At 38.2% G+C, this 25,698-nt stretch overlaps 2 protein-coding genes across 3 annotated transcripts; one reads left to right on the forward strand and one right to left on the reverse strand.

Moving 5' to 3' along the window:
* Positions 1-1,840: 1,840 nt before the first annotated feature.
* On the forward strand, positions 1,841-15,200 carry LOC311085777 (uncharacterized protein). Of its 2 annotated transcripts, XM_084118409.1 has the most exons (6): positions 1,841-2,088; positions 2,992-3,321; positions 3,807-4,163; positions 7,384-7,485; positions 7,611-7,653; positions 13,612-15,200. In XM_084118409.1, the coding sequence occupies exons 1-5, from the start codon at positions 2,037-2,039 to the stop codon at positions 7,619-7,621; spliced, it is 852 nt and encodes a 283-aa protein (XP_083974535.1). In that variant the 5' UTR covers positions 1,841-2,036; the 3' UTR covers positions 7,622-7,653; positions 13,612-15,200. The 2 variants fall into 2 exon arrangements, with proteins under 2 accessions (XP_083974535.1, XP_083974534.1); XM_084118408.1 differs by lacking the exon at positions 13,612-15,200 and having other exon boundaries at positions 7,611-8,193.
* On the reverse strand, positions 8,160-25,698 carry LOC311085744 (zinc finger MYM-type protein 1-like). The gene is made up of 2 exons (XM_084118345.1): positions 25,649-25,698; positions 8,160-10,945 (listed from the first exon to the last, which is right to left on the reverse strand). The coding sequence occupies exon 2, from the start codon at positions 10,938-10,940 to the stop codon at positions 8,862-8,864; it is 2,079 nt and encodes a 692-aa protein (XP_083974471.1). The 5' UTR covers positions 10,941-10,945; positions 25,649-25,698; the 3' UTR covers positions 8,160-8,861.

Here is a 25,698-nt window from a genome sequence, read left to right on the forward strand (position 1 = left end):
CGGGACTCTGGCGGCTTCAGTTCAGTTCTCATCAATGGAAGAGAGCGAAGGGGCGTCGTCCATCTTTTTTTACAGTCTATGGTAAATACATGTGCTATTAGAGTTTTTGTTTTGTTTGTTTCTGGTTTCGCTTCGGATGCCACGATGCCACCAAGCGGTATCTCTGGTCGTAATCAGTCCTTCACTGACCAATCAGCGTTCATTAGCAGAATGCTAGCGTGTTATGGGCAACAACAACTCAACCTGTACGAAATCGAAAGGACATAAGTACTCGTTCATTCAACTTTCGACCTATAACCCATGTTGAACTTGCAAAAACTACAATAAAATCTGAGATTTCTCACAGGCAATCGGATGAAAGAGACAAATTTAGCCGTCTAGCCCCATAGACTCCCATTCATTCTGCACTCATGGCGAGCGGCCCCAGTGGAACTCTGATTGGAACTACAACCAATAGCGTTGGAGTGAACAGGCTTTCTGTAGATGGGCTTTGGTTAGTGATGGCAAAATGAGGCTTCCTGAACCACTGAGACCTCGCAGTCCATTGCTTCAGCCAAAGGTTCATTACTCGAAGCTTCATTCAGCATTGCTAACTAGTGACACCTAGCTACTGTGCAAAGAAATAGCAGACAAATTAATTCATTCTGAACCAGTGTCTCCCTCCCTAATTTTATAAAAATATATATATTTTTTTATAAAAAAATTATATTTTATAAAAAATACTTTTATAAATAAAAATATGTATTTGTAATGTAAATATACAAATAAATATTTATATTTATTTGTATGTTTATATTTAAATGTATATTTTATAAAAAATATTTTTATAAATAAAAATATTTATTTATTTTGTACTCACTGTTGATTTCTGTAACCTTTCATTTGCAATAATAAAAAGACATGATCAGACATTTGTCCATTACTGTGTATAATATAAAATATGTGTCTTTCTCTGTCTGAATTTACTTGTCCAGAGTCACACACACAGTTAATTAATTATTCATAAATTGTTTAGATTGTGACAGTATGAACAACAACAGTGACACTGTGTTGAGTGCAGTGCTTATGTTAGAGGGAGTGTAATAAAGTACATTTATTCATTTAGCAGATTATAGATAACAGATTAAAGTAAACTGCAACAGAATAGTCCGGAAGGAACTATCCTTCTTTTTATTGAGAAACAGAATTATTTCAAGTGTGGGGTTTAGATGATTCCTCTTATTGGACAAAATCGCTCTAGTCTTGGAAAAGATCCTTTCACAAGGAACAGAGGATGCAGGGGAACGTAAAAATGGCAGAGGTACAAATGAGGACACTGATGCTGTTGAGCCCAGACAGGGGAGGATTCCCTTTTTCTAGCTGTCCATTACCAGGAAAAAGGAAGAGTCACAAAAAGCAAACAAATCCAAAAGGGCAATACAAATCAAAAAGCAGTCCAGTCCAGATGCAAAAATCCAGAGCAATCCAAATAATCTTATCTTATTAATATAACAAGACTATAATAGCTAGGCCTACTATAATAATAATATACTATAACTATTCTAAACTGATAATGTAATAATATACAGCCCTCACATATGACACAATAACGACAATGAGAATGATAGTTAACTCTGACTCTCTGACACTATACCTGCTTCTACTACTCCTGACAACACCCACAAGGAGGCGCGAGTTTCGAATCGCCTTTTATCCGGAAGCGACACTCAGATCGAACCGATGACGTATCCACACAAACCGAGGCTGCCGAGGCCTCGTTTGTCATTAGTCACGTGATTTTCACGTTAACAACACAAGCCTCGAATCGCGGCTTCATCTGGCACGCCCACTTTTTCTCGACACACGCGCAGCCTCAGACGCCTCGGTTCAAATGTCACATCACTAGCTTTGATCACGCCATTGACAGGGTCACGCAGACCAGAGGGCTCTGCGCAGACCCTATTGGTTAAATTGGATCATCCTTCGTCGCGCCCCCGTGACCGCCCTTCAAATACCGGTCTTCGGAGCATGCTGCACATTGGGTCACAGCCATTGAGATGATGGTCGTCACAGCTCTTGCTGTTGTTTTCACTTTGCTGCTCTGCCATGGTAAGACAAGCGTTATAGCCTCTCTTCTTGGTTCATTTTGTAATAGCTATGATGATCACCTTAAATTCGACAGAATCATGTATTTATTATCTGTATTTTGCTTACTGTGTGTTTTTGAAAGTGATAATATTAATGCTAGATGTTTTGCTATAAACTACGGACATGGCAACTGAAGATTATTTCTCTGTTATTTTGCTTTATTTCCAGAAAATCAATCATAGGCTCGTTCATACAACACACGTCCGCGCAGTCTAGTGTAAAATATTCAGATTGTACTGAATGCCAGCTTGCTTATTTGGCTCAAGATAAGGATTTATTAAGTACAGATGTCATGCAAAAAAGTAATGATTTGCTAGGATGAATAAGTTAAGGGAACAGTCATTTGTGAAGAGGAGTGGGGGATGGGTGGGACACACCCTGGCGTACGTGCCAGTGTTCACGGTGAGAGTGTTTGAATTTCGTGATGGATAGAAATTGTAAGATGACACTTTGTTTATTATCGAAAGAAACCAAAACACTGAGCTCATTGCAATTTTTGGTGATTAATAGAGGCCAGATTATATTAAACATGATGTATTGAGTAGTAGTATTTTTTCATGGGTAATGGGTGTAATATTCATTGTGAAGACATGACAATACTTGTTTGAATACTTGTTATTCAGAAAATATATGTACCGTATTGAGAAAGGGTTTAAATCATGATGTGTGTTGTATCGTATGATGGTGATTAAGGTAGATTGTCCATGAGTCTCATGTATGTGTGAATCAATGATGTTCTTCTGCTGTTTGTTTGCATGCGTTATGAAGACACACAATCTTTATTATGTATGGAAAAAACATGTTCACAACACTTTCCTGTTGGTTTTAGTTTAAATAACGATTCACTCTTCATTTCTTCTTTAGGTGCATCTGATGCAGACATAGAGTCAGTGTCAGTGATGGAGAGAGATTCAGTCACTCTAAACACTGGTGTTGAAACAAACCAACAAGAAACGATTGTATGGTATTTTAATGACACTCGCATCGCTCAAATTAGTGGAGATCAGAGTAAGATCTGTACAGATGTTCAGTGTAATGAAGATACTGAGAGATTCAGAGACAGACTGAAGCTGGATCATCAGACTGGATCTCTGACCATCACAAACACCAAAACCACAGACTCTGGAGAATATACACTACATATCATCAGTGACAGCAGCCACAGTGAAAAGACCTTCAGTGTTACTGTTTATGGTAAGTTACAATGTTTAAAAACAATAATGTACATTTAAATCACATCATTAATGTGTTTAGTAATTTTTTTTGCAGTTACATTCAGAAGAGTTTTTTTTCTTTACCTGTATATTAATTCACATACAGTATGCAGATCATTTCTAAATTATGTAAAAAAAAAAAAAAAATATATATATATATATATATATATAAAACTGGATCATTACCAGTGATGATCTGTTAGTTTTGAAGTCGTGCTCTGGTAATACTGACAGTTTCTTATACAATCTCTGATCAGCTTCTCTCAGATAAATATTATCTATGTAAAATGTGTTCATAATCATGAAAGTTGGATAAATGTTGCTTGTCATATTTAAAGTCTAGAATTGCTTGTGCAATCGTATTCATTTTCACATCTCTCTCATGTTGTGTAGTTTGTTTGTTTGTTTGTTTGTTTGTTCGTTTTCAGCAAAAGATCCTCCAGCATCTGTTGGTTTGTGTTTCAGGTGTTTCTGCTGCTGCACGAGATGAAGTGGAGAGAAAGTCCGTGAAGGAGGGAGAATCTGTTACTTTAGATCCCAGTGTAGTAAGAAAACCAAATGATTTGATGATGTGGTATTTCAATAACACTCTCATCGCTGAAATCACTGGAGATCAGAGTAAGATCTGTACAGATGTTCAGTGTAAAGAGAGATTCAGAGACAGACTGAAGCTGGATCATCAGACTGGATCTCTGACCATCACAAACACCACAAACACAGACTCTGGAGAATATCAACTAGAGATCAACAGCAGCTTCAGCATCCGTCGTCGACGTCACCGCAACGGCCCCATTGTGAAGATCTTCAGGGTTTCTGTCAGTGGTGAGTATAATTCTATATAATTCAATGCATTTTAAAATACATTTCAATGTTTTAAATCAATTCGAGAGAGCTTTGACTCAATGTTATAATATAATATATAAGTAATGCATATTACCTGCACCATTCTTTGGTAGTCTCAGTCTTGTCTCGTATCAACTAGAGCTGAAGATCTTTGCCCGAACCCGACGGGACCCGTCGGGACCCGACGGGTTCGGTCGGGTTCGGTCTTAATTTCGTTCATTTTACACGGGCTCGGGCCGGGCTCGGGCTTGCGCTCCGGGTTGCGCGGTAAATGAGCGGTCAGGTGATGCGCTTCGATTAGCGCGAAAATGGATGCTGAGGAGGTGAAACGGAGGCTGGCCTCTGGTGATTATGTTTTGGTTGCACAGACAAAAAAAGCAAAGTCTGAGGTGTGGAAAAATTTTGACCTTGTGCACAATGAGAACAATGAGACAGTGGGATATGTGAAATGCAAAAGATGCGACATTCTGTTAAAGTACGACAGCAAAACGACAGGGAATTCGTCGCTGATAAGGCATGTTGATCGAAGCTGTTCAACACCTGCCAGTGCCCACGATCAACCTACAATCACATCGTTTGTTACAGCATCAAAACCCATCCCTGCAAAGGTGAAACAAACGGTGACGGAGAAGTGTGTCAGCTTTTGCTGTAAAGACATTAGGCCTTTTAATATCGTAAATGGCAAGGGGTTTGAAGAGCTGGCGCAAGAACTAATTAATGTCGGGGCTGCATATGGGAGGGTTCCCGTAAATTCTGTTATTCCCCGCCATGTGACAATTGCGAAGAGGTGCACTGACATGGCAGAAGAAAAGAGGGAAGCTTTAGTACAGAAACTTAAGACTTTGTTAAAGGATGGCACAGTCGCAATGACCACGGACATGTGGACAGAGGATTATCGGAAGATTAGTTATTTGACAATCACATGCCATTTCATAAGTGAGGATATGGAACTGGTGAATAAAACCCTGACAACTACAATGTTCCCTTTGGAAGAGGCAAAGACGGGAGAAAATATAAGACGGGAGATACTGAAACTACTGGTGACAAAGTTTGGCCTTGATGCTTCCTCTCTCAACAAAATTGTATGGGTGACCGATGAGGGGGCAAACATTAAATTAGCTCTGCGGCCATACCAGAGATTGGACTGCATTGACCATCTCATTAATACGGTACTGCGCCATGGACTCGACATTGCCGAGTTATCCAAAGCCGACGGTGCTCCGGACATAGGAGATACCATTTCTGCTGCTAAATCATTAGTGAGGTACGTTAAACAGTCGGGGTTGGCTGCTCAACTGTCAACAACATTGCTGCAAATGGGAGACACTCGGTTCAGTACGGTGTACCTCACACTGACATCTATACAGGCCATTTATCATGAGCTCCACGAAAAGCTGGAGGCACGAGGGGAGAGCGCGCGCATTGAGAAAATAGCACCAGACACACTGGACTTTTTGATACACTTTCTGAAGCCATTCTATGAAGCACAGCGGGAACTTGAGGGAGACAAGTATCCAACACTTAATAGTGTGTGTCTCTGGAGTGAGAAACTGAAACGCCACTGTCAGCCCAATGCCCTGGACTCCCCACAGCAAGCTGTCGTGCGTAAACGGCATGAAGACTGGTTCGCGCGTAAAGTGATTATACAGGACCTCCACAAGATCGCAACATTCCTCTGGCCAAAATTCAATCAGCTGAGAATGTTGTCACACTCAGACAGGAATGCCGTACATGCTCATGTCCGCACTCTTCTGCAAGCCATGGCTGCAGGTGCACCAGATGTGGAGATTCGAGACCCAGAGCTCTCCGGAGTCGAACCCAGTGACAGTCCTCCGGCAAAAAGGGCGATTTTTGCGGAGTGGGAAAACGTAAGGCAAGCTGACTGGGAAGATGATGAGGTCACTCGCTACATTGAAACGGCTGCTGTCATGGAAAACGAAATGGACGTTCTTGGCTGGTGGAAGACCAACAAACCATCCTACCCAAAACTTGCAAAATTAGCCAGATCAGTACTATGCATCCCAGCCAGTAGCAGCAGCAGTGAAAGGGTGTTCAGTGCTGCTGGACGCACCATCAGTGAGCGCAGGACCGCGCTGAAGCCATCTACAGTGGATTCAATAATTTTCCTCCACAAAAACATGTAGCCTTATCTTGGTGAGTAAAGGTTTTTCAAATTACAACTAAATATTAATTGAGTCTTAAATGCATAATGTAAACAGCAGAGTATAGGCTACAGGCTAATGTTGGCATTATTCTTTTATTACATTTCAGCTGCTGTTCACCGTCGTGTTGAGGCTGGATTGTGGAGAGAAGTGGCGAAGCAAATCCTGCGTCTTTATCTTAATTTCGTTATTGCCAAACACCCATCTTAATTTAGAATTTATCTTAATTTAATTCGTTAAAAAAGACTCCTAAAAAGACGCATTATTGGCGCGTTGGCCTTTTTATATTTGTATTGGTGATTGTGGAGAGAGGCGGCCTCAAGCAAGTCCCGTTTTCGTTTGTCTTAGGCCTAATCTCAATTTGATGTAACTTTTCATTTTATTTCGTTATTGCCAAATAACTATCTTTAGAATTTATCTTGATTTAATTCGTTAAGAATATATTTGTATTGTGATTGTGGATGGGTGGCCTCAAGTCCCGTCTTCGTTTGTTTTAGGCATAATCTCAATTTTATGTAACTTTTCGTTTTATTTCGTTATTGCCAAATACCTATAGTTTATAATTTATCTTGATTTAATTTGTTAAGAAAGATTCATTTTTATAGGCACGTAGGCCTATTTATAGGCTAAGTATGCCTAGGCTAGGCCATGTTATGTTACAGAGGACTTATTTTATTTCTTTGTTCCTTCCAACTTCCAAGTGGCCTGTCATGAATAAATTATGTTAAAAATGTATAAATGAAATGACTCATTCTTGACTTGACTTTACTTGACAAAAGGCAAAAGAGCTGTGTGCGTGCGCACATTTGAATAATGTCGGGCTGTAAACGGGTTCGGGCTTTTAAAAAGCTGTCAATCAAATTGTACTTGTCGGGCTCGGGCCGAATTCTGTCGGGCTCGGGCCTTGTCGGGCCTAACTTTTAAGGCCCGATTAAAGCTCTAGTATCAACCACATTGGTGATTGGATGTAAACCTTCCTGCTTCAAATGCAATCAATACGACACTACTCTCTAGTAACAATGACTGTCTGTCTCCAGCTGTTCCAGAAGCAGGTCTGTCTGGAGGTGCTATAGCAGGAATATGTGCTGGTGTTGCGGTTATATCTGTTCTGATGGGCATTGCTGGAGCAAGAATAAAAGGTGAGAATTATACGGCTGATTTAACAAGACCGAAATATGAAATTAAGTGTGAAAAGAATTGTTAAATTGTATTTTCATTCTAATTAAAGTAATGTGTTTAATTGAGTTTGTTGTTGTTCAAACAGGCATCATCTGATGAAGCAGCACAGTGATCCAGGTCCCTAAAAGGTGGGTCTAAGCTCTACGCTGGACTTAGTTACGTCCAGCTTTCTGATTTATATATACACCTGTTGCACCATCTAAAACTACGCTTAGCGTAGACCAGTGCCGCTGCTAGCCATTTTGGTGCCCTAAGCATAATTATTTTATGATGCCCCCACCCCGACCCCGAGAAAAAAAAAAGAAAAAAAAAAACGTTTTTTTTTGCCAGTTTAACTTTTTATTACCAAACATAACTCAATACCAATAACACACAATAGCAGCATCACAGTATAAAACTTAAGAACACTAATAAAAGAAAGTAAAATCTTCACAGCTTTGCTGACTTTGTAAACAGTAAACAGAATAGCAAAATAAAAAAATTATCAAAATAATCCGGATGGATGGATACTACAGACAGACAGTCAGATGGATAGATGGATAGATGGATAGATAGATGGATAGATAGATAGATAGATAGATATATAGATAGATAGATAGATAGATAGATACTACAGACAGTCAGACAGACTTTAAAAAAATCCAGACTTTTTTTTTTTGTGCAAATTCAATAAAAATTAAAATAAATTAAATTAAATTAAATAATCAATAAGTACAAACAAGAATAGTCAGTCTTCTTAAATAAAACAAAGATTTAGAGGACTAAAAGTCACAACTTTACTTACTTTGTAAACACAGTAGGCTATGTAGAACAGCAAAAAACACACAATCAAGTAAAGTGCAAAATCTTCTTAGACCAAATTGTCAAAATAAACCAAAGACATACATTTTGAGGGATCCATAATGTTATTCTGTATGGATCAAGCATTTCCACCAGTTTTGGGAGGCTCTATAGAACCACACGTCTGCATTTCCTCGCTGCAAAATCACTAATTAGGTCATCATATGACAGCTTCTGAGCCACTTCACCATTGATGCTGATGACAGCAAGACCACTTAGACGTTCCTGCCCCATTGTTGAACGCAAGTATGTTTTAATGAGCTTTAGTTTTGAAAAACTTCGCTCAGCAGAGGCAACTGTAACAGGGAGAGTTAATGCAACTCTAAGAGCAACCCAGAGATTTGGATACACCTCTTGAAGGCTATTCTCATGGAGAAATGTGAGCAACTCCAAGGCAGTTGTCTGTGGGGACAGTTGAGGAAGGTTGATGATTTCCTGAACCATTTCAAGTCCATCAATATCAGAATTTCCTTCCTCAGTCAGTGTCTTCTGCACTTCAATGCATTTTTTTTTGTAAGTCCTCCTTGGACATTCCGTGCACTCTGCTGAAATCGAGCAGCACTCCAAATTTGTCTCTGACCTGGGTCATGGTCTCAAAACGCTCCTGCAGTGACATCAAAGCTGAGTCCACAACACTATTGAAAAATGTTACCTCAAGCCTTTTGAGGGCATCACTGAAGGGCTCGTCAGCAGTCTCATATGCAAACTGCCTTTTTGTGTTCCTGAGCCTTTTCTCCTTGAGCTCTGGGTCTATGTTCATGGCCTCACAAAGCTCCTTGGCAGATGACGCTGCCTCAGCAAATCCAGAGTGCCTGTATGTGGAGAGGGAGGTTTTGGCATTGTCAATGAGCCTGACAGCAATGTCAAGCTGCATTGAACTAGTCTGCAGAAGCTTGTTTACTTGGTTAGTGGTCGTAAGAATTTCACACCAGACAACAGAACAGATCAGAAATCTAAAAGATGCCACCTCTTCTGCCAGGGCTTGAGCCTCTATTTTTGCGACTGAGTCATTGACAGTTTGCCTAGCCTCGATGAGCGCATTTCTGATTTCTTTAATTTGGCTTCTGGCAGCTGTGACACTCTTAAGCCTGCTCTCCCACCTCACATCACTCCATGATTTCACAGTCAGGTTGATGTGTTTTTTCAAGATGCTCCATCGCTGTGTAGCTCCTGAGAAGAAACAAAATAGCTTCTGCAAATAGCCAAAATAGCCAGTGGCATCCCTGGACGACTTAGCAGCATCAGCTATGACAAGATTAATCGAATGAGCTGCGCAAGGAACAAACAACGCCCTCGAATTAAGTTGTAGCAGTCGGGCCTGAACTCCTTGCTTTTTCCCCTTCATGTTTGCTCCATTGTCGTAGGCCTGTCCGCGGCAATTATCAAACGGAATGCTGAGTTCCTTCAACTTGTCTAGAAGGACAGTAGACAGGTTCAGGCCAGTTGTTTCAACCACCTCCATATAACCAAGGAAATACTCCTTGATATTTGGCTTTGGCACCAAATCAACAATTCGCACGATGAGGGACATTTGTTCCTTGTGGCTTATATCAGGTGTACAGTCAAGAATAATGGAGAAATATTTCGCTTCCTGAATCTGTGTCTGGATTGTTTGTAATGTTTTGGTGGAGATGATCTGGATCAGTTCATTTTGTGTCTGCTGTCCAAGATAATGCGTTCGGGAGCTTTCATCAGTTATCTTGGTCAGGTGGTTCTCCATCACAGGATCAAAACTGGCTAAAAGCTCCACTTCCTTTAAGAAGTTGCCATTGTCTGGCTCATACAGACACTGTGAAGAGCCTCTAAATGACAAATTCCTTGAGGCAAGAGATAGGGTTATTTTAAGTAAGCGTTTGAGAACATCTCGCCACCTTCTTTTTTCTGCCTCCAGCAATGTCAGTGCCTGGTGGTCTATTGTCATATTTGTCTGTAAACGCATGTCCAGTTCTCTCCATTTAAACATGCACTGGGCATGGTCTGAGCTACATTCATGACTCCTCAAACTACTGTTTATGTTGGACCAGTCACTGTGGCCCTCTGCAGTCAGCTTTATAGCTTTCAAACTGAAAAGCTTACACGCAAAACAGAACACAGCATTGTTCTGTTGTGAGTAAACAAGCCAACTTCTCATGATTTTCTCTCCATTTGAGAGCGTTTTGAATTGTAGGCTACTATGAAACGCCCTGCCATCTAGTCCCTTTGGAAAATTAAAATCTGATGGGACTTTAAATGGGCCTCTTTGTACTATTTCAACACGATCTGCGTCTAAAACCTTTGACGGCCAAAAAGCAGGATCAGTTGGAGGGGGCACACAGGTCTCTACATTCTCACCTGCTGATGGACTCTCGATGACAGGACTTGTGCTTTCAGAGGTGGTGGTTATCTGTTGTGTATCTGTCCCTAAACTGCTGGATGAGGGTGGTTGATCAGGGCTTGGTCCCATTGTGGAGTCTACAGACCTGCTGTCCGGCTGGGGTTGATGTGTGCCTGAACTGCTTGTACATGGCTGCTCCTCCTGCTCGTCATCTGTATCTTCCTCTTGGCCTTGTGCTCCTCCTCGTACATATCTCAGCATTGCCCCTGCAATAATTTAGAAATACGAAGAAAAAGGATCAGTATAGAAAGAGACAAAATATTCAAACAAAGAATCTTATACCAGAAAAATATTATAAACATTTATAACTGAAAGCATGGCAGCCAAGGAGTTCTCCCCCTTTATTCCTTATCTATTATTAAAAAAAAAAAAAAAAAAAAAAAAATCTGCGTTAGATTAAACTGAGAAGGGTCATAGGCATAGCACTTGCATATTGTTGTCCTACTGTTAGTTTAACTGCTTCTATTGTTCTCATTTGTAAGTCGCTTTAGATAAAAGCATCTGCTAAATGAATAAATAAATGTAAATCTAAATCTAATCTAATATAAAGCATAATAGAATGAGGTGCAATAATGCACACAAATCAACAGTAATGTTTGCTTTATATCATTCATAATGACATTTTATATTTTATATATATATTTAACAGGAATTGTTAGCCTACCATGTGCACTGCACTGACTGCTAACTGTTAACGTTACTGTGAACGTGTACTTTCTAGACTAGAAATATCTTTCTTGTTCCCCCTTTTTTGTTACATATACATGGCTAAAATGTGCCTAATATTTCTATAGGCTAATGAAATAATACCGGCATTTAAAAAAAAAATTCATTAGGCTATTTTTGGTGCCCCCTCAGCACTTGGTGCCCTACGCACAGTGCGTGATACGCGTGGTGGGAGCGGCGGCGCTGGCGTAGACGATGCACATACACACTGACATGTTCTACTGCACTGATAGGTGAGACGCCGTTCGGTTACAAATTTAAATCTATTGGCTCCAGCGAAAAGAGAAAAAATGACTGCTGAACTGAAAAAAAGAAAATTAAAATATAATAATAATAATAATTCAATACATTTATATAGCGCTTTTCTGGGTAGTTAAAGCGCTTTTACATAGAGGGGGCAGAAAGTAACTAATTACATTATTTTTTTTAATTATTTTTTTTAATTATTTTTTTACTTTCTTGAGTATAATTAAATTGTGGTACTTTTACTTTTACTTGAGTAGAATAAAAATAAAGTATTCAACTTTGCTACATTTATTTTCCACCAAAAGTACAAAGTACTTTGACAAAGGTGCTGACGGAGCAACAGGGCGAGCTGACATTTGACAGACACTTTTCAAACTACTTCATCAGCCCTGCACTTCACTCAATAAAAGACAGATCTGAAGCGCTTCAGCCAATAACTGACAGGTCTGAATCAATTGCAGTACTTAGGTAAATGGATCAATATACACAAGCATAATTACCCTTGGCTAGAACTGGAACAAAACCAATGTACAAACATCTCAATTGCAGATCTCCCCTTTCTCTCACAAACAATCAAGAAATCCAAGTTTTGCCAACGCATTACTATCTATTCAACTCTGTCAGCCTGGTGGAAAACGAATCAAATTACAAAATCATCATTATAATTAAATAAGTTTACCCCACTCTGGCACAACCCAGAGTTTTTACTTCAGAATAAACCTGTTTACTTCTCCACATGGGTGCAAAAAGGGGTCACTCATCTTCATCACTTATTTGAGAACAATCATTTTATGTAATTTAACACACTAACACAGAAGTATGGGGTTGGGAGAGAACATTTTCTTAAATATCAACAACTTAGACTTAAAATTAAGAAAAAAACAGACTTACCAACAACACATTACAACCCTCTCAGCTTATAGAAGAACTTATGAAAATGAATACTCACAAATATATATAATAATTTCCAACCTAAATACAACAATAACACTCCCATCTACTAAGTGGGAATTTGACTTGGCTTTCTCTCCCACCCCTGATTTCTGGGAACAAATCAGTAAGAACACCTTTTCCATGATTGCTAACACAAACCCCCAGGTTATACAATATAAAGTAATTCATAGAACTCACATCACCCAAAGTAAAATGTTCAAAATGGGCCTAGAAAACACAAGCATCTGTTCACAATGTACTTTAGGTAGTACAGATGACTATTTACATGCCGTGTGGCTCTGTCAACCAGTTTACTCTTTCTGGATTACGGTCACTGAGACACTGTCTACCATCCTGAGCTACAGAATCCCATCGTCTCCAACACTCTGTCTCCTTGGTGACATCTCTGAAATCCACATCCCGCAAAAATTCAGGAATCCGTTGCTCATCTCTCTAGTTCTTGCTAAGAAAGTAGTCTTCCAAAATTGGAAATCTAAGAAATTTTGCAATATTAATCATTGGACTAAATTTTAGAATATATTTCTATGGAAAAACATAATGAAAACAGAGCAAAGAAAATGTCAGCCTTTGAAGATACCTGGTCGTCTTTTCTGACATTTCTAAATTTAACAAAAACCTAACTACAAACCAAGTACAAACCTGACAGGTCTGAAGCACTTCAGCCAATAACTGACAGGTCTGAATTACTTAATATAGGATGCTATAACAGGGTGTAACATTAATGTACCCTATGAATAGCTGTCCTTTAAAAAAAAAGAAAAAAAGTTTTTATCACTATGGAAGCAGAACTGGACAGAGTAAAAACAAAAAAAAAAAAAAAAAATTATTAGCCAGATAAATGAAATAACACAAATATACTTACAAAGTAGCATTCTTTGGTATCTTGTATTTTTGTGTTTATGTAACTGAAACTTTAATCATGATAATGTTCTGTATTTTCTTCCAGAAGAATGGTGTTTGAAGACTCGCCAGTGGGACGCCTCACACTGATGCCAAGTATCAATATTACAATCTGTCATTTGCCATCAGTTATTGTTCACAAGTATACCTACCTCTACCTCACAATATTAGGGCTATCACAGTATTAGGGGGTGGATGTGGGTATCAATATTACAGTATATTTAAGATATGCACTTAAGCTTTGCACTTATAAATCTTAAGCTTTGCAATTATATATAAGCATTACCATATCTCTCTCACATTGTATACAGGGAGTACGTTCTTGCTTATTTCTGAACATCATTCTTTCCATATTTGTGTGTTAAGTGTTGATTCTGCACACAAATGCAGGCCAGCTGCTATGCAACAAACCTTTTGCTCGCTGTTAGAATCAAATAACCTGTCTACTTAAAGGTGCTCTGAGCGATGTTGGGTGATGTCACTTCTTGTTGACGTTCAAAGTATTGTCAAACAAAACTGAGGCTAACTCGACCCTCCCTCCTCCTCATCCCGTCCCCTCCCTCTCCCTTCCGTGCTTCCTGAAACAGGCTTTTCCTAAGAAAATTCTGGCCTTCGCGCGTTCTTTCTCCTTTTTTCCTCTTCTTTGCTATTTGTTCATCGTAAACGTTGTCTCTTTGGTCATGTGTCGCCCGTATCACAATTCAAGAGAATATAATTCTAACGTTAGCAGTTGTCATTAGCCGCTTTCCGACCGGAGGAACCTTTTCACAGTTCCTAGAACTATTGGCTAAAGTACCCGGATGTCGGCGTGTTCGCACCGCAGGAACTAGGAACGATTTTAGTTCTAGGACCTCCATTTGTAGGAACTAATTTAGGTCCTACTTCAGAGTAGGGTCTAAACCAGCACTATAGGAACTATCCGTGACGTCAGTGTACGCTGATTGGCCGAACGCACGCGGAACACCAGCACCCGCCATTTTTAAAACAGCTAGAATGTAAACTCACAGATTATAGCCTATATATTTACTCCATAAACTAACTATACAAACATGGAAAACAGTGATAGATGGGTCTCTAAACCTTTATGCTGAAGAGAAAATCCAACGCAACTTTGAGGGGACCAAGCCAAACATGATTGTTTATCTGCCCAGCTAGCAACACTGGACATCAACCACACGGCATAGGCTAATAACCTTTTTTCATATACTGTCTACTTTCTATAACAGTTCTATCTAATAACATATTAAACAGTACTGTTAGACAGATCGCTAACTAATAAACACAGAGAATGCGAGCATTGTTTGCTCTGGCGTTCTCAGCGCCGCCAAAATAAAGGTCCGTCGCTCCGTCAAAATAAAAGTCACCGTGCTTGCGTCACTCCCTTAACCCTCCTACCAGTTCCTATGGCCACTTGGCCAGTGCGAACGCAAACCGCAAAACCGAGTTTGGGGGAGAGTAGTTCTTAGAACTGTTTAGAACTGGACAGTTCCTAGAACTAAGGTCGGAAAGCGGCTTTTGATTAGGACATCTCTCCTCTAGTTAACTTCCCTCTTCATGCAGCTTTTAATGCCATATCTACACTACTAGCGAGCTTGTTTCATGTGTCTAATGTGAAGAGCCAGCATAATCCAAACAGCCAGCATATCATTACTATTACATAAAGTAATATATATATATATAATTTTTTTTTTTTTTTTTTTTTTTTTACATCGAAAATAATTCCTTATTGCCACTTGGCATCCAAGTTCTATTCAGTTAATGGCAAATGAATGTATTTTCCTATAACAATATACGAATGATTCACGTTTCATAACTGAATAGGGTCAGCACCCATTAGGGTGTTAGTATGGCTGTTTTTTGTAAAACATTCCATAACCAAATGAAAACTTAACTCAATGTGCCAACTTCCGACCGATATCAATGTAGATATAAAAATAGAAAAGTAAAACACTTTCTGCCAGACTATAAGCTGTAATCACCTTTATGCCTTAAATGATTACCGGTAGTTCACTTCAGAATGAAAATTTCCTGATAATTTACTCACCCCCACATCATCCAAGATGTTGATCCAAAACATTCCAGGATTTTTCTCCATATAGTGACTTCATTGAGGTCCAATGGGTTGAAGGTCCAAATGTTTTCCTCAAAAACCTTAATTTATTTTCGACTAAAGAAAGACATGAACATCTTGTATGATGTGGGGGTGAGTAAATTATTAGGAAATTTTAACTTTGAAGCGCTTTGAATTTGAGAAAGGCGCATTACAAAAAAAAAGTATTTATTATTATTATTATTATTATTATTTATATAATTAACTGGATTTATTAAAGGGAGCCAAACTTCAGAATAAGGTTTATTAATTACTTTTAATAATAACTCCATTCCTGAAGACAAACAACCGTTCTTGATACTATTGCTAGATGAAGAACAAGCATTAGACAGGATAAATTAATTTCTCTCCCCCACACTGTCATTTTGCTTTTAAAACACCAACTGGATGAAAATACTCAATAAATCTCCTGTAGCGTCCGTTAATAGAATCATCTCAAAGGTACTCAAGGATGCCTATTGCCTTCTCTAGCATTTGCACTTTTTATTAACTATTGAAAACTGGCAGCGGCAATTAGGCAATCCTACAGTATTTCTGGAATTTAATCAGATTCCTACTGCCATAAAATAAGCTCATATGCAGATGATGTACTTTTATATATTTACATCAATGCACAAACTCATTAACCGTTTTAGCAGGGTGTCTGGCTACTACTTTTGCACAAAGTCTGAGATGCCCCATCACTGTTAGCTCTCTTACAAGAAATAAAAAACAACCTTGACTGATAGATCAAACTGACTTTTTTTTCGCAAACATTCTTTAAAATGAACATTTCCGCCTAAAATAAATTACCTTTTTTTTTTCAAGATTCCTGTGATTCAACCCCCATGTTGGTTCTCCTCTCTCGATAGTGCAATAAGAAGCCTTGTATAAAACTATCCAACTTGCAGAACCAAAAAGCAATAAGGAGGATTTGAAACCCCTACATTTTTTTTTTTTTTTCTTTCTCAGCAATTAAACTACAGCCTGTAACTATCAAATAATATCCGACTATGGTATGTCTTTTATTAACCAAAATATGAAGAAAATAAACAATAACCTGACAACTTGATTTATCAACACTAGCCATAGCCAAACATCAGTAACAATTTATACTTGTTGCACAAACTAAAAATTAAATAAATAAATTATACTTGACTGAAAAAAAACTCTAAACAGACCTCTGCCTCAATCTACTTACACAAACTTTGTCTACATTGCTTCAATACATAGATACCTCATATAATGTGACTGTTCACCCAGATGTTCAATGTGACTACCCACTGTTCACAATGCAAGACTGCCAGACTAATAACTTATTTCCACAGTCCATTGGAATATTTAACTCACATTAACAACACAGATATGCTGGCTGTTGGACTGACTAAATCACATATGCTGTTATTCCTTATGCTGCAACTTTTGTGGTACATTTTAGTGCCTTCAGAAATAAGCACATTTCACCATCCACGGGTGCCTGTTTATACTTAAGTGTTTACATCAATGTATATGTCTGTTGGTTTACATCAATGTTTACATGAATGTATGTACATATAGTTTCTGACTGTTTAAATGCAAATATGTGCAATGCACCCACTTTAAATGTGTTGTGCTGTTTAATTTGTAGCTCTACTTTGCACATTGAGCATTCGTGTGGTTTTGTTTGTTTCTTTGTCTCTTTTCCTTATATTTGTTTTTGTTTTCTATCTTTCAATTGTATTTGTGATATTATTATTATTATTATTATTTTTATTTATTTTTTTACACATTTATTAAAAAGATAAAAACGTACAGTATTTCTTTCTTTGGAGACATTTGCAGTTGCAAAATGGTAGTTAATATCAATTTACCTGCATATAATCAGCATATTGCAAAATGTTTTGAATCACAATATTATTCTATCATGGCTTGTGATAATGTTATATCGTCTAATATTTAATATTACTTTTAACATAATAGAATACATAGCCAAAATCACGTAAACACTGCTAGAAGGAAGATGACCCATATATCAGTAATACAATGAGGAACAATGCAGCACATTACCAGCAACAGAATAATAAGTGCTTGAGATTATTCAGCAAATGTTTTACTTCAGCTTATAAAGTGTTCCAGTCACCAGCTGTGAGCGATTAATTCTGTTTCTTGTCATTTGCACTATAAGACCTATTAATGCACTGATGTGGTTTGACAGATTAGGTTTTTTTTTTTTTTTTCTTGTCTGTTTTTAATCTATTTTATAACTAATGGAACTGCCTGTGTTTACTGGAATAAGACGGGCATTGTCGCAGACGCCATCATGCTGTGATACATGAGCTCTCTACACAGAGCAAGTGTACTTTTCTTTCAATACTTCAGTGTAAATTATAGATCAATTTCAAACTATGGTCCCTTGTTGGAATTTAGTTGTAATGTTAAGTTTAATAACTTGTAAAAAAAAAAAAAAAGCAGGATATTTATGAGGTGCTGATTAGTTTATCATATTGCCATATTCTTTCATTTAATTTGGTGTCGTTTCATGCATGTGAGGATGCATATGAAGACCTTTGAACATTAAAATTCTACTGTTTGGTTATCAAATCTGTTCAGAAATAACGTAGAACACGTCAGAAGATCTCTCTAAGGAGAGATATAAACACATCAAATAACAGGTTTTATAAATGTCATCATGGTGCTGATTTTTATGTAAATGTTAACCTATAAGAAAAGAAACTTCTGTGGGGATCAGGTACAACACAGCCTCAGTAAGAGAGACCAACGGTGTGCCTTGTGTTCAGAGCAGAACATCCTCAGATTGTTTTCATTACAGAAGTATTCATTAGCTCAGGAAAAAGTTATGCCTGTATGAACATTATTTTCTTACAATGGAAAGGAGATCGAAAGATTGTATGTGCATGTGATAAATGCCATTAAAACAGGTCTGATTAACTCATAACGGCTGAAATCTGTGGGTTTGTCATGATTTTAGAGTTTTTTTTTTTTATTAAAAATAACTGAGCTAAACGAACACTAAGTCATTTGTAGATATAGTTCTATACATTCAACACTGATTAACTAAACTTTGATTTTTAACATTTAGGATTCAACCTTTGACCTTTACTCAAGCTAACTGGCTGTTCAACTCAATCATTAACAATATGAGCACAATGTCTAATACATTTTAAAAGTTTTTTTCTTTTCATGTAGTCATAATTGGATGAAAGTAAGGGCTATTCTAAAACATTCCTGGTTAGTAGGCCTACACTAGATGGCGCTCCAGTAGTACACTATACACACTGCTTTTAGTATAGCCTTCTTCATGTTTAAATGAAAGGCCCTGTCCCAAATGGCACACTTCATCATGGTGCACTTTCGGTTTTGTGGACTTACAATGGCTGCCGCGTGCGCGTGTCCGTTAAGTCCACGAGACCGTAGTGTGTCACATTTGTCATTTTAGGTCTCCAGAAGGGTGCTCGCGAGCGCCCCCATGCGGTCGATATGCCGAGCCCGCGCCGAGGCGAGCTCCGTAGCAGACTTCTTCCCGACAGTCAAAGCGGCATTACATCACGAAAGTGTGGACTCAGAGGAAGGCCAAGAGCCATACACTGGGCAATTCCTATTTTTTACAGTCTATGGATAATTCATATCAAGTTCAAACTATGGTATGTGTGATGCTGTTCTTACAACAACAACATCAACAAAATACCATGGTAAACAGCATCAGTTATTGTTACTGTAGTAGGCAAGGCAGGTTTATTTATATTGCACATATACACAACGGTAATTCATGCTTTACATAGAAGGAATTAAAATAATAAAACAGTTTCAAATAAAAAGTTTGCGTTTATTGTGAGCTGTTGACTAATTTTCACCCAAAAATCAGGCATCCCACTGGGATCCAAATACAACCTTTAGCATGTTTTATTTTACTACTTGGATATAAAGTATAAATTTCCTTTAAAAGAGATGACTTTTACAAAATACACATTTGAGTGGTAGTTAAATATGATCATAATGTTTTTGTTTTTCTCCCTTTGTGTCAAACACAGTTTCTCATCTTGGTTTAACGTCTCATCTTGGAGTCACAAAAAGCTGTTCATAAAGCAAGACGAAACTCTTCACCTACAAACGAAACGCACTTTGAATGTCCACTTTCACCTATATGCTGTTTGTCCAACAGATCAAACCATATTTCTGAAAAAACCGACCGCAGTGGCTTTCAGTTTGACTCAGATGTCAGATACTTTTAACTTTGTACTTTGGTTTTTCCATACACAAAAACTGAGAACTGAATAAATATATACTACAATTTTAAAGCAGCACTAGGTAACTTTTCAACCTTCATAATATATTTCCAAGACTCTTGTGATGGTACATCGACTACTTACAATAGGTTGAATGACATGTCTGCCATAGCGTGACGGGGTCTGTATCGTTTTTAATCGTACTTTTAAACTTCGGGGTTCGGGTAGTAACACCCGCGCACAAAAAGAACTACAAAATTCGACTGCTTTACGGCATAGGCTACCTCACTTCCCCCAACACGTCCTCACATGCTGTTGGACTTGTAAGTATATTGCTTATATTGTATATCACTCGGACAAGCTTTCACTCGTTGGTGTGAGCTAAAAAGCACCTGGCGTTCTTGTTGATGGATTAGTAACTTAGACATCTTCGGAGGCTAGCTGTGCTTGTTCGATGTCCGACGATTTGTAACGCGTTGTGTTTATTCCCCAATCGAACTCGTGTAACTGTCTGTCACACGTTCTACCGTCCACAGCATTACTTGATAGACAAAAATAGGACAAGAATGAGCATCAAATAGAAACAACCAGCTTACGGGGTCCGTTCGAGGCACACATACAATACAGACTGCCGACAGTTAAACAGGGCGCGCGCAGCTCTTAAAGGGGACACACCTTATTTCCACTCGTTATAGTGGTGGAAAGTTTGATTCTTTCCAGAGACTCGTTCATTTTCAGTTCGTTCACCAAAATGATTCGTTCAGACTCGTTCACTGATTCGTTCAGTGATAATTTCTTCATATTAGATATATACTGCAGCAGGTGGCGAAAAAGAGTGTATTTTATGTTATGTTTTAATGAACGTATTTACTTGTTACAAAAAAAAGTGATTTGGCTTTGTTAAAATGTGTGCCTTATTTACTAAATTAATAACATAAGTCTAAATAAGTGGTTCAGATGACCAAACCAAGGTTTTCTTGCATAATTAACATTTTAATTATTTAGTCAGACATACACATTCATAAATCTGGGATTATATTAAACGTTGATGTTCTGTATGTTGAATATGAATATAAACAATTATATGTGCACACCTATAACTGCGCTTTGAATGAGATTAAATCACATGCTAAATGACCGATCTACCCAGTACTCTCATTCACGAACGAAGTACCAGTTCAATTCGTTCACGAACGAGATCTCTCCCTCTCGTTCAGACTCAAAACAGAGCGATCTCAGCAGTGATAGGCAAATTCGTTCAGTAGATCCAACCAAATACATGCTCCTTCACAGCCCGAACTGCTATTTGCTGACGTTATGAGACCTAACCAATACTGTCATATTTTTTTGGTTTGTTTTAGTTTTTAGAGAAGTGCATATGACATGAATAAAACGTAATGAATTAATTTTGATAATACAAAATGAACACAAGTAGTCAAGTAAATTGTTCAAAGTGCAAAATACCACAAAACTAAGACTAAAACACACAACCAAAATATAAGAAAAGCAGGTAACGAGAAGTGTAAATTTAAATCAAGTAAACAGTCAAGTGCGCCCCCCTTAACTCAAACCAAGTAAAAAACGACGATGTTAATTTGTCTTTGTTATATTTAACCAATATATTGCGTTATTAACCTGTTTTCATTACAATGGTAAAGTGTAAATTTGTTTATTTGATGCAAACATGCTAACTACACAAACCTAGCTCTATATCGGTTCGCCATCATTATCGTTCAAACAACTGGTTATTTTCGTTCATGAACGACATACCAGTTCGTTCAACTCGTACACAAACGATATCAGATCGTAAGTGTCTAGATAAGAATAATATCTCTCTCTCGTTCAGACCTATGGTTCAGACTCAAAAGCAAAGCAACTCGGTCAGTCAGTGAAGGGCGTATTCGTTCACTACATCCAACAAATCACATGCTCCGTCACATCTCATACTCGAAGGCTATTGGCTCGAGGTTCATTCTTTGACAGGTTGAAAACACCGGTTCACTGAGCTGCGCATGCGCTGCTAATAGCGCCGCGCTGCTGTGGAGGGAGGGATTTCAGTGAACGAGAAATATGAGTCAATGGATTACGTGAACGAGAACGATTCGTTCACCTAAAGGATTCGTTCAAAAAGAACGATTCGTTCACGAACGTAACATCACTAACTCGTTACAGCTTCCATCCGACTGAACAGGGACCGGTATTCACCTTATTTTCGAACGCGGAAGTAAATATGGGTCCAGTTTCCGGTTTTTGTGCGGCACTTCCGTTTCCTCGCTTCTCTGGGCTAACTAACGATATCGATTGCGAAGGATTATGCAGAGTTGACAGAAAAATGTTACACATGCCGTAGCAGATGAATACAACAAAGAACTAAAGCCCCGCCTCACCCAGGTCGGGTTCTGGACCTGGTTGAAAACACTCATGCATCTAGCTGGCAGATTGCCAAAACTTCGCCGGCGCCTTCAGCACCGCCCTAAACACGACCAACGCTGGACTAAGTTAATATATCTATGGAGGTAGGCTATTTTGTCATGTCAAATGTATTAATAATGTCATCAGAATGCAACCAAAGCACATGATAGCAATAAGTAGATCATAGATGGCTATAAATAATTATAAATCATACAAAATAAATGCCATGATGATCATGCCATGATGACTAGATTTTATACAGGGGTTACTATGATGATTTTGTTTCTCCTTGGAGTTTTTATTCAGACTTCGTAGCCCAGCCACTTTTCTGGTATCGGGTGGTCTTCTGTAGGTCTTGTGTTCACGAAATGAAAAGAACAAACATACGGTCGTTTCTTCAAATGGGCTGCGTGGCGTGTCCGTTATTTCGGCTCCCATGTTAACCGGTTATTTAGAGCTTGCACACTGCCTGCGTGACACGCGCGTCTCAGGGAAAATGCGTGCATGCTAGAAATAGAATCGATGCCTATTTTTCACGCGACACGCAAGCGTTTTGGAAGCGTTTCCAGGCAAAATAGAATAGGAAAATATGTTTGTATGTCATTTTGATATGAATACATATTAATGACATTTTGATGTTTGAATTTAGGTTTTGACATAAATGCAGATATAGCCTAAATGTAAATATATATATATATATATATATATATATATATATATATATATATAATATATATATGAAGAGTTCAGATGCAAAAGCCTCTAAGTGCCATCTGAAATTTTCTTCTAGAATGATCATTTTTATAAAGCTTGTATATTTAAGTTAAGTAATTTCACTTAAATGACAATTAATAGGTAATTTGCATTGCCATTTAAGTTAAATTATTGAACTTAAATATACGAGCTTGATAAAAATGATCATTCTAGAAGAAAATTTCAGATGGCACTTAGAGGCTTTTGCATCTGAACTCTTCATATATATATATATATATATATATATTATCGATTTTCAAATATTGCACCTGTCAATACAGAACGAAATATTCTGTAGCCTATTTTGCCGTCAATACTGCCGACGTTGTCTTTGCTGTTATATATTTATGTTTAACATTAAGTGCCTTCCACAACTCTCTCCCCATATGTCGAATATATCACCAATGAGGCTTATCATGTCACCTAGCAGCAGCAACGCCTCGTCAGAGACGTTTCTGGTGTGCAAAGACATAGAAAACACCACGCAACAGAAACGCCACGCAGCCAGTGTGTCGCCGGTCGTATTTATTAAAATGTCAATAATTCGATGATTAAAACACTCCTGCTCCAAGTAAATCTTTCTTTTGTGCCAGTTATTATGACAACCTCTAACTGCACAAACAATCCCGGTCTTCCTCGAAGCCATAACGATGAGTTTGTTGTTACGAACAACGCTCGCCAGTGACCGGAAGTGCCTTACCGGAAGTCTCGCACAAAATACCGTCAACTGGCTGCGTCCGTATTTCCGTTAAAAATAAGGTGAATACAGGGGGGAGGGGATCAGGCCGTGAGTGAAGAGACTGCTCTGCGTGAGTGGTATTTACGACAGTAACGTTAAATACAAGTAGTCCACAGCGACTCTAGGGGTCGTTGTTTGACCAAAACGGAAATCTTACCTAGTGGGGCTTTAAAGTCTCAATTTTAGTTTATCCAATATTCATACAATATTATTCTACTTTTACATATTTAACACAGTCAGACAAAGTACTAGTTCAAAAACAATGTTAAATGATAAAAATTAAGAATGCGTGCTACAGTTAAAGAACAGTTGAAGTCTTAATAAGTGGCAGAAGATCACTATGTAAATATGACATCCATTATTGTGTGTGTGTGTGTGTGTGTGTGTGTGTGTGTGTGTGTGTGTGTGAGGAAGGTCGTCAGATTCTGTTGGGGGAGGAGGATTCACGTACTAGATGAACGTCTTTCAGCAAAAAGTAGGTCAGAATTTTCACTAAACTATTGAAGAAAATGTTTCACATGCTTGTTTTGTTCTGTTTGAGTTGGTGGAACCTGATTGGTAAGACACAAACATTTCTACTACTTAATTTCTTTCTGTTTCTGGGTAATAACGCTGCTGCTACTGAATTATGTTATTTTTATCTGCTTTTATCTGATGAATAATTACTGTGAGATCTACTAACTTTGGATTCAGGTCTCTGTTTGTGGTCAGAAACTTAAAATGTGATTTCTAGACCTGATGAAAATGTAACAAATTATGGAAAATAACTGAAATTTCTACAGTGAATATAAATATCTCTGGCTGAGATAGAACAGCTTGCAAATACTCCCTGGCAATGTACACATTCATTTATAAACGTGTCTTTTCTTTTGTATCTTTACGTTGGTTTTCAGTTCATGTTTAAATGTTACAAACTAGAACTGATTTCAGGCTTTGTAAACCAATGAGAGTCTTAATCTGTTCCTCTTCATGTTCTCAGGTGTGTTTGGTGATTCAGTGTCAGTGATGGAGGGAGATTCTGTTACTCTAAACTCTGATCTTACAGAAATACATGAAGTTGATGATATACTGTGGGCATTTGGAGCAGAAAAGTATCTGATAGCTAAAATCAAAAGAAAGAACCAAATCTTCTCCACATTTGATGATGTTCCTGATGAGAGATTCAGAGACAGACTGAAGCTGGATGATCAAACTGGATCTCTGACCATCACAAACACCACAACTGAACATACTGGAGTTTATCAACTAGAGATAAATAGAGCAAAACTGATATCAAAAACATTCAGTGTTTCTGTCTATGGTGAGTCGAGATCATTTTATCCTGTCCATCACAAATTGTTGTTTTATTAAGGGATCTTTCATTATGCCACAAATTAATGCTGTATAGAGCTGAACTTGTATTGAACCCAGAATATTTCTTTAACAGTTTAATCATTTTATAGTTTAACATGACAGAAACACTCATTGACGTTCTACACACTACACAAAAATAAGACTGTTGATTTTTATTTATATTTTTGTTTATTCTCTCATTTTCCAGCTCGTCTGCCCGTACCTCGCATTATCAGAGATTTTTCACAAAACCTTTCTTCATCATCATGTTCATTGGTGTGTTCATCAGTGTTGAATGTGCGTGATGCGACTCTCTCCTGGTACAAAGGAATCAGTGTATTGTCCAGCATCAGTGTGTGTGATCTCAGCATCAGTCTCTCTCTACCTCTGGAGGTGGAATATCAGGATAAAAACACCTACAGCTGTGTGCTGAACAATCCCATCAGCAACCAGACCACACATCTGGACATCAACACACTCTGTCACACATGTGCAGGTACCACAGCTCTGATGATATATGTGTGTGTTTACTGACCTGATCTCTGTCTTCTGTTGAAGATCACACTGACACATTCACTTCTTTCT

Source organism: Abramis brama (assembly GCF_963993115.1).
Source record: "Abramis brama genome assembly, chromosome: 6".
NCBI classification, from domain to species: domain Eukaryota; kingdom Metazoa; phylum Chordata; class Actinopteri; order Cypriniformes; family Leuciscidae; genus Abramis; species Abramis brama.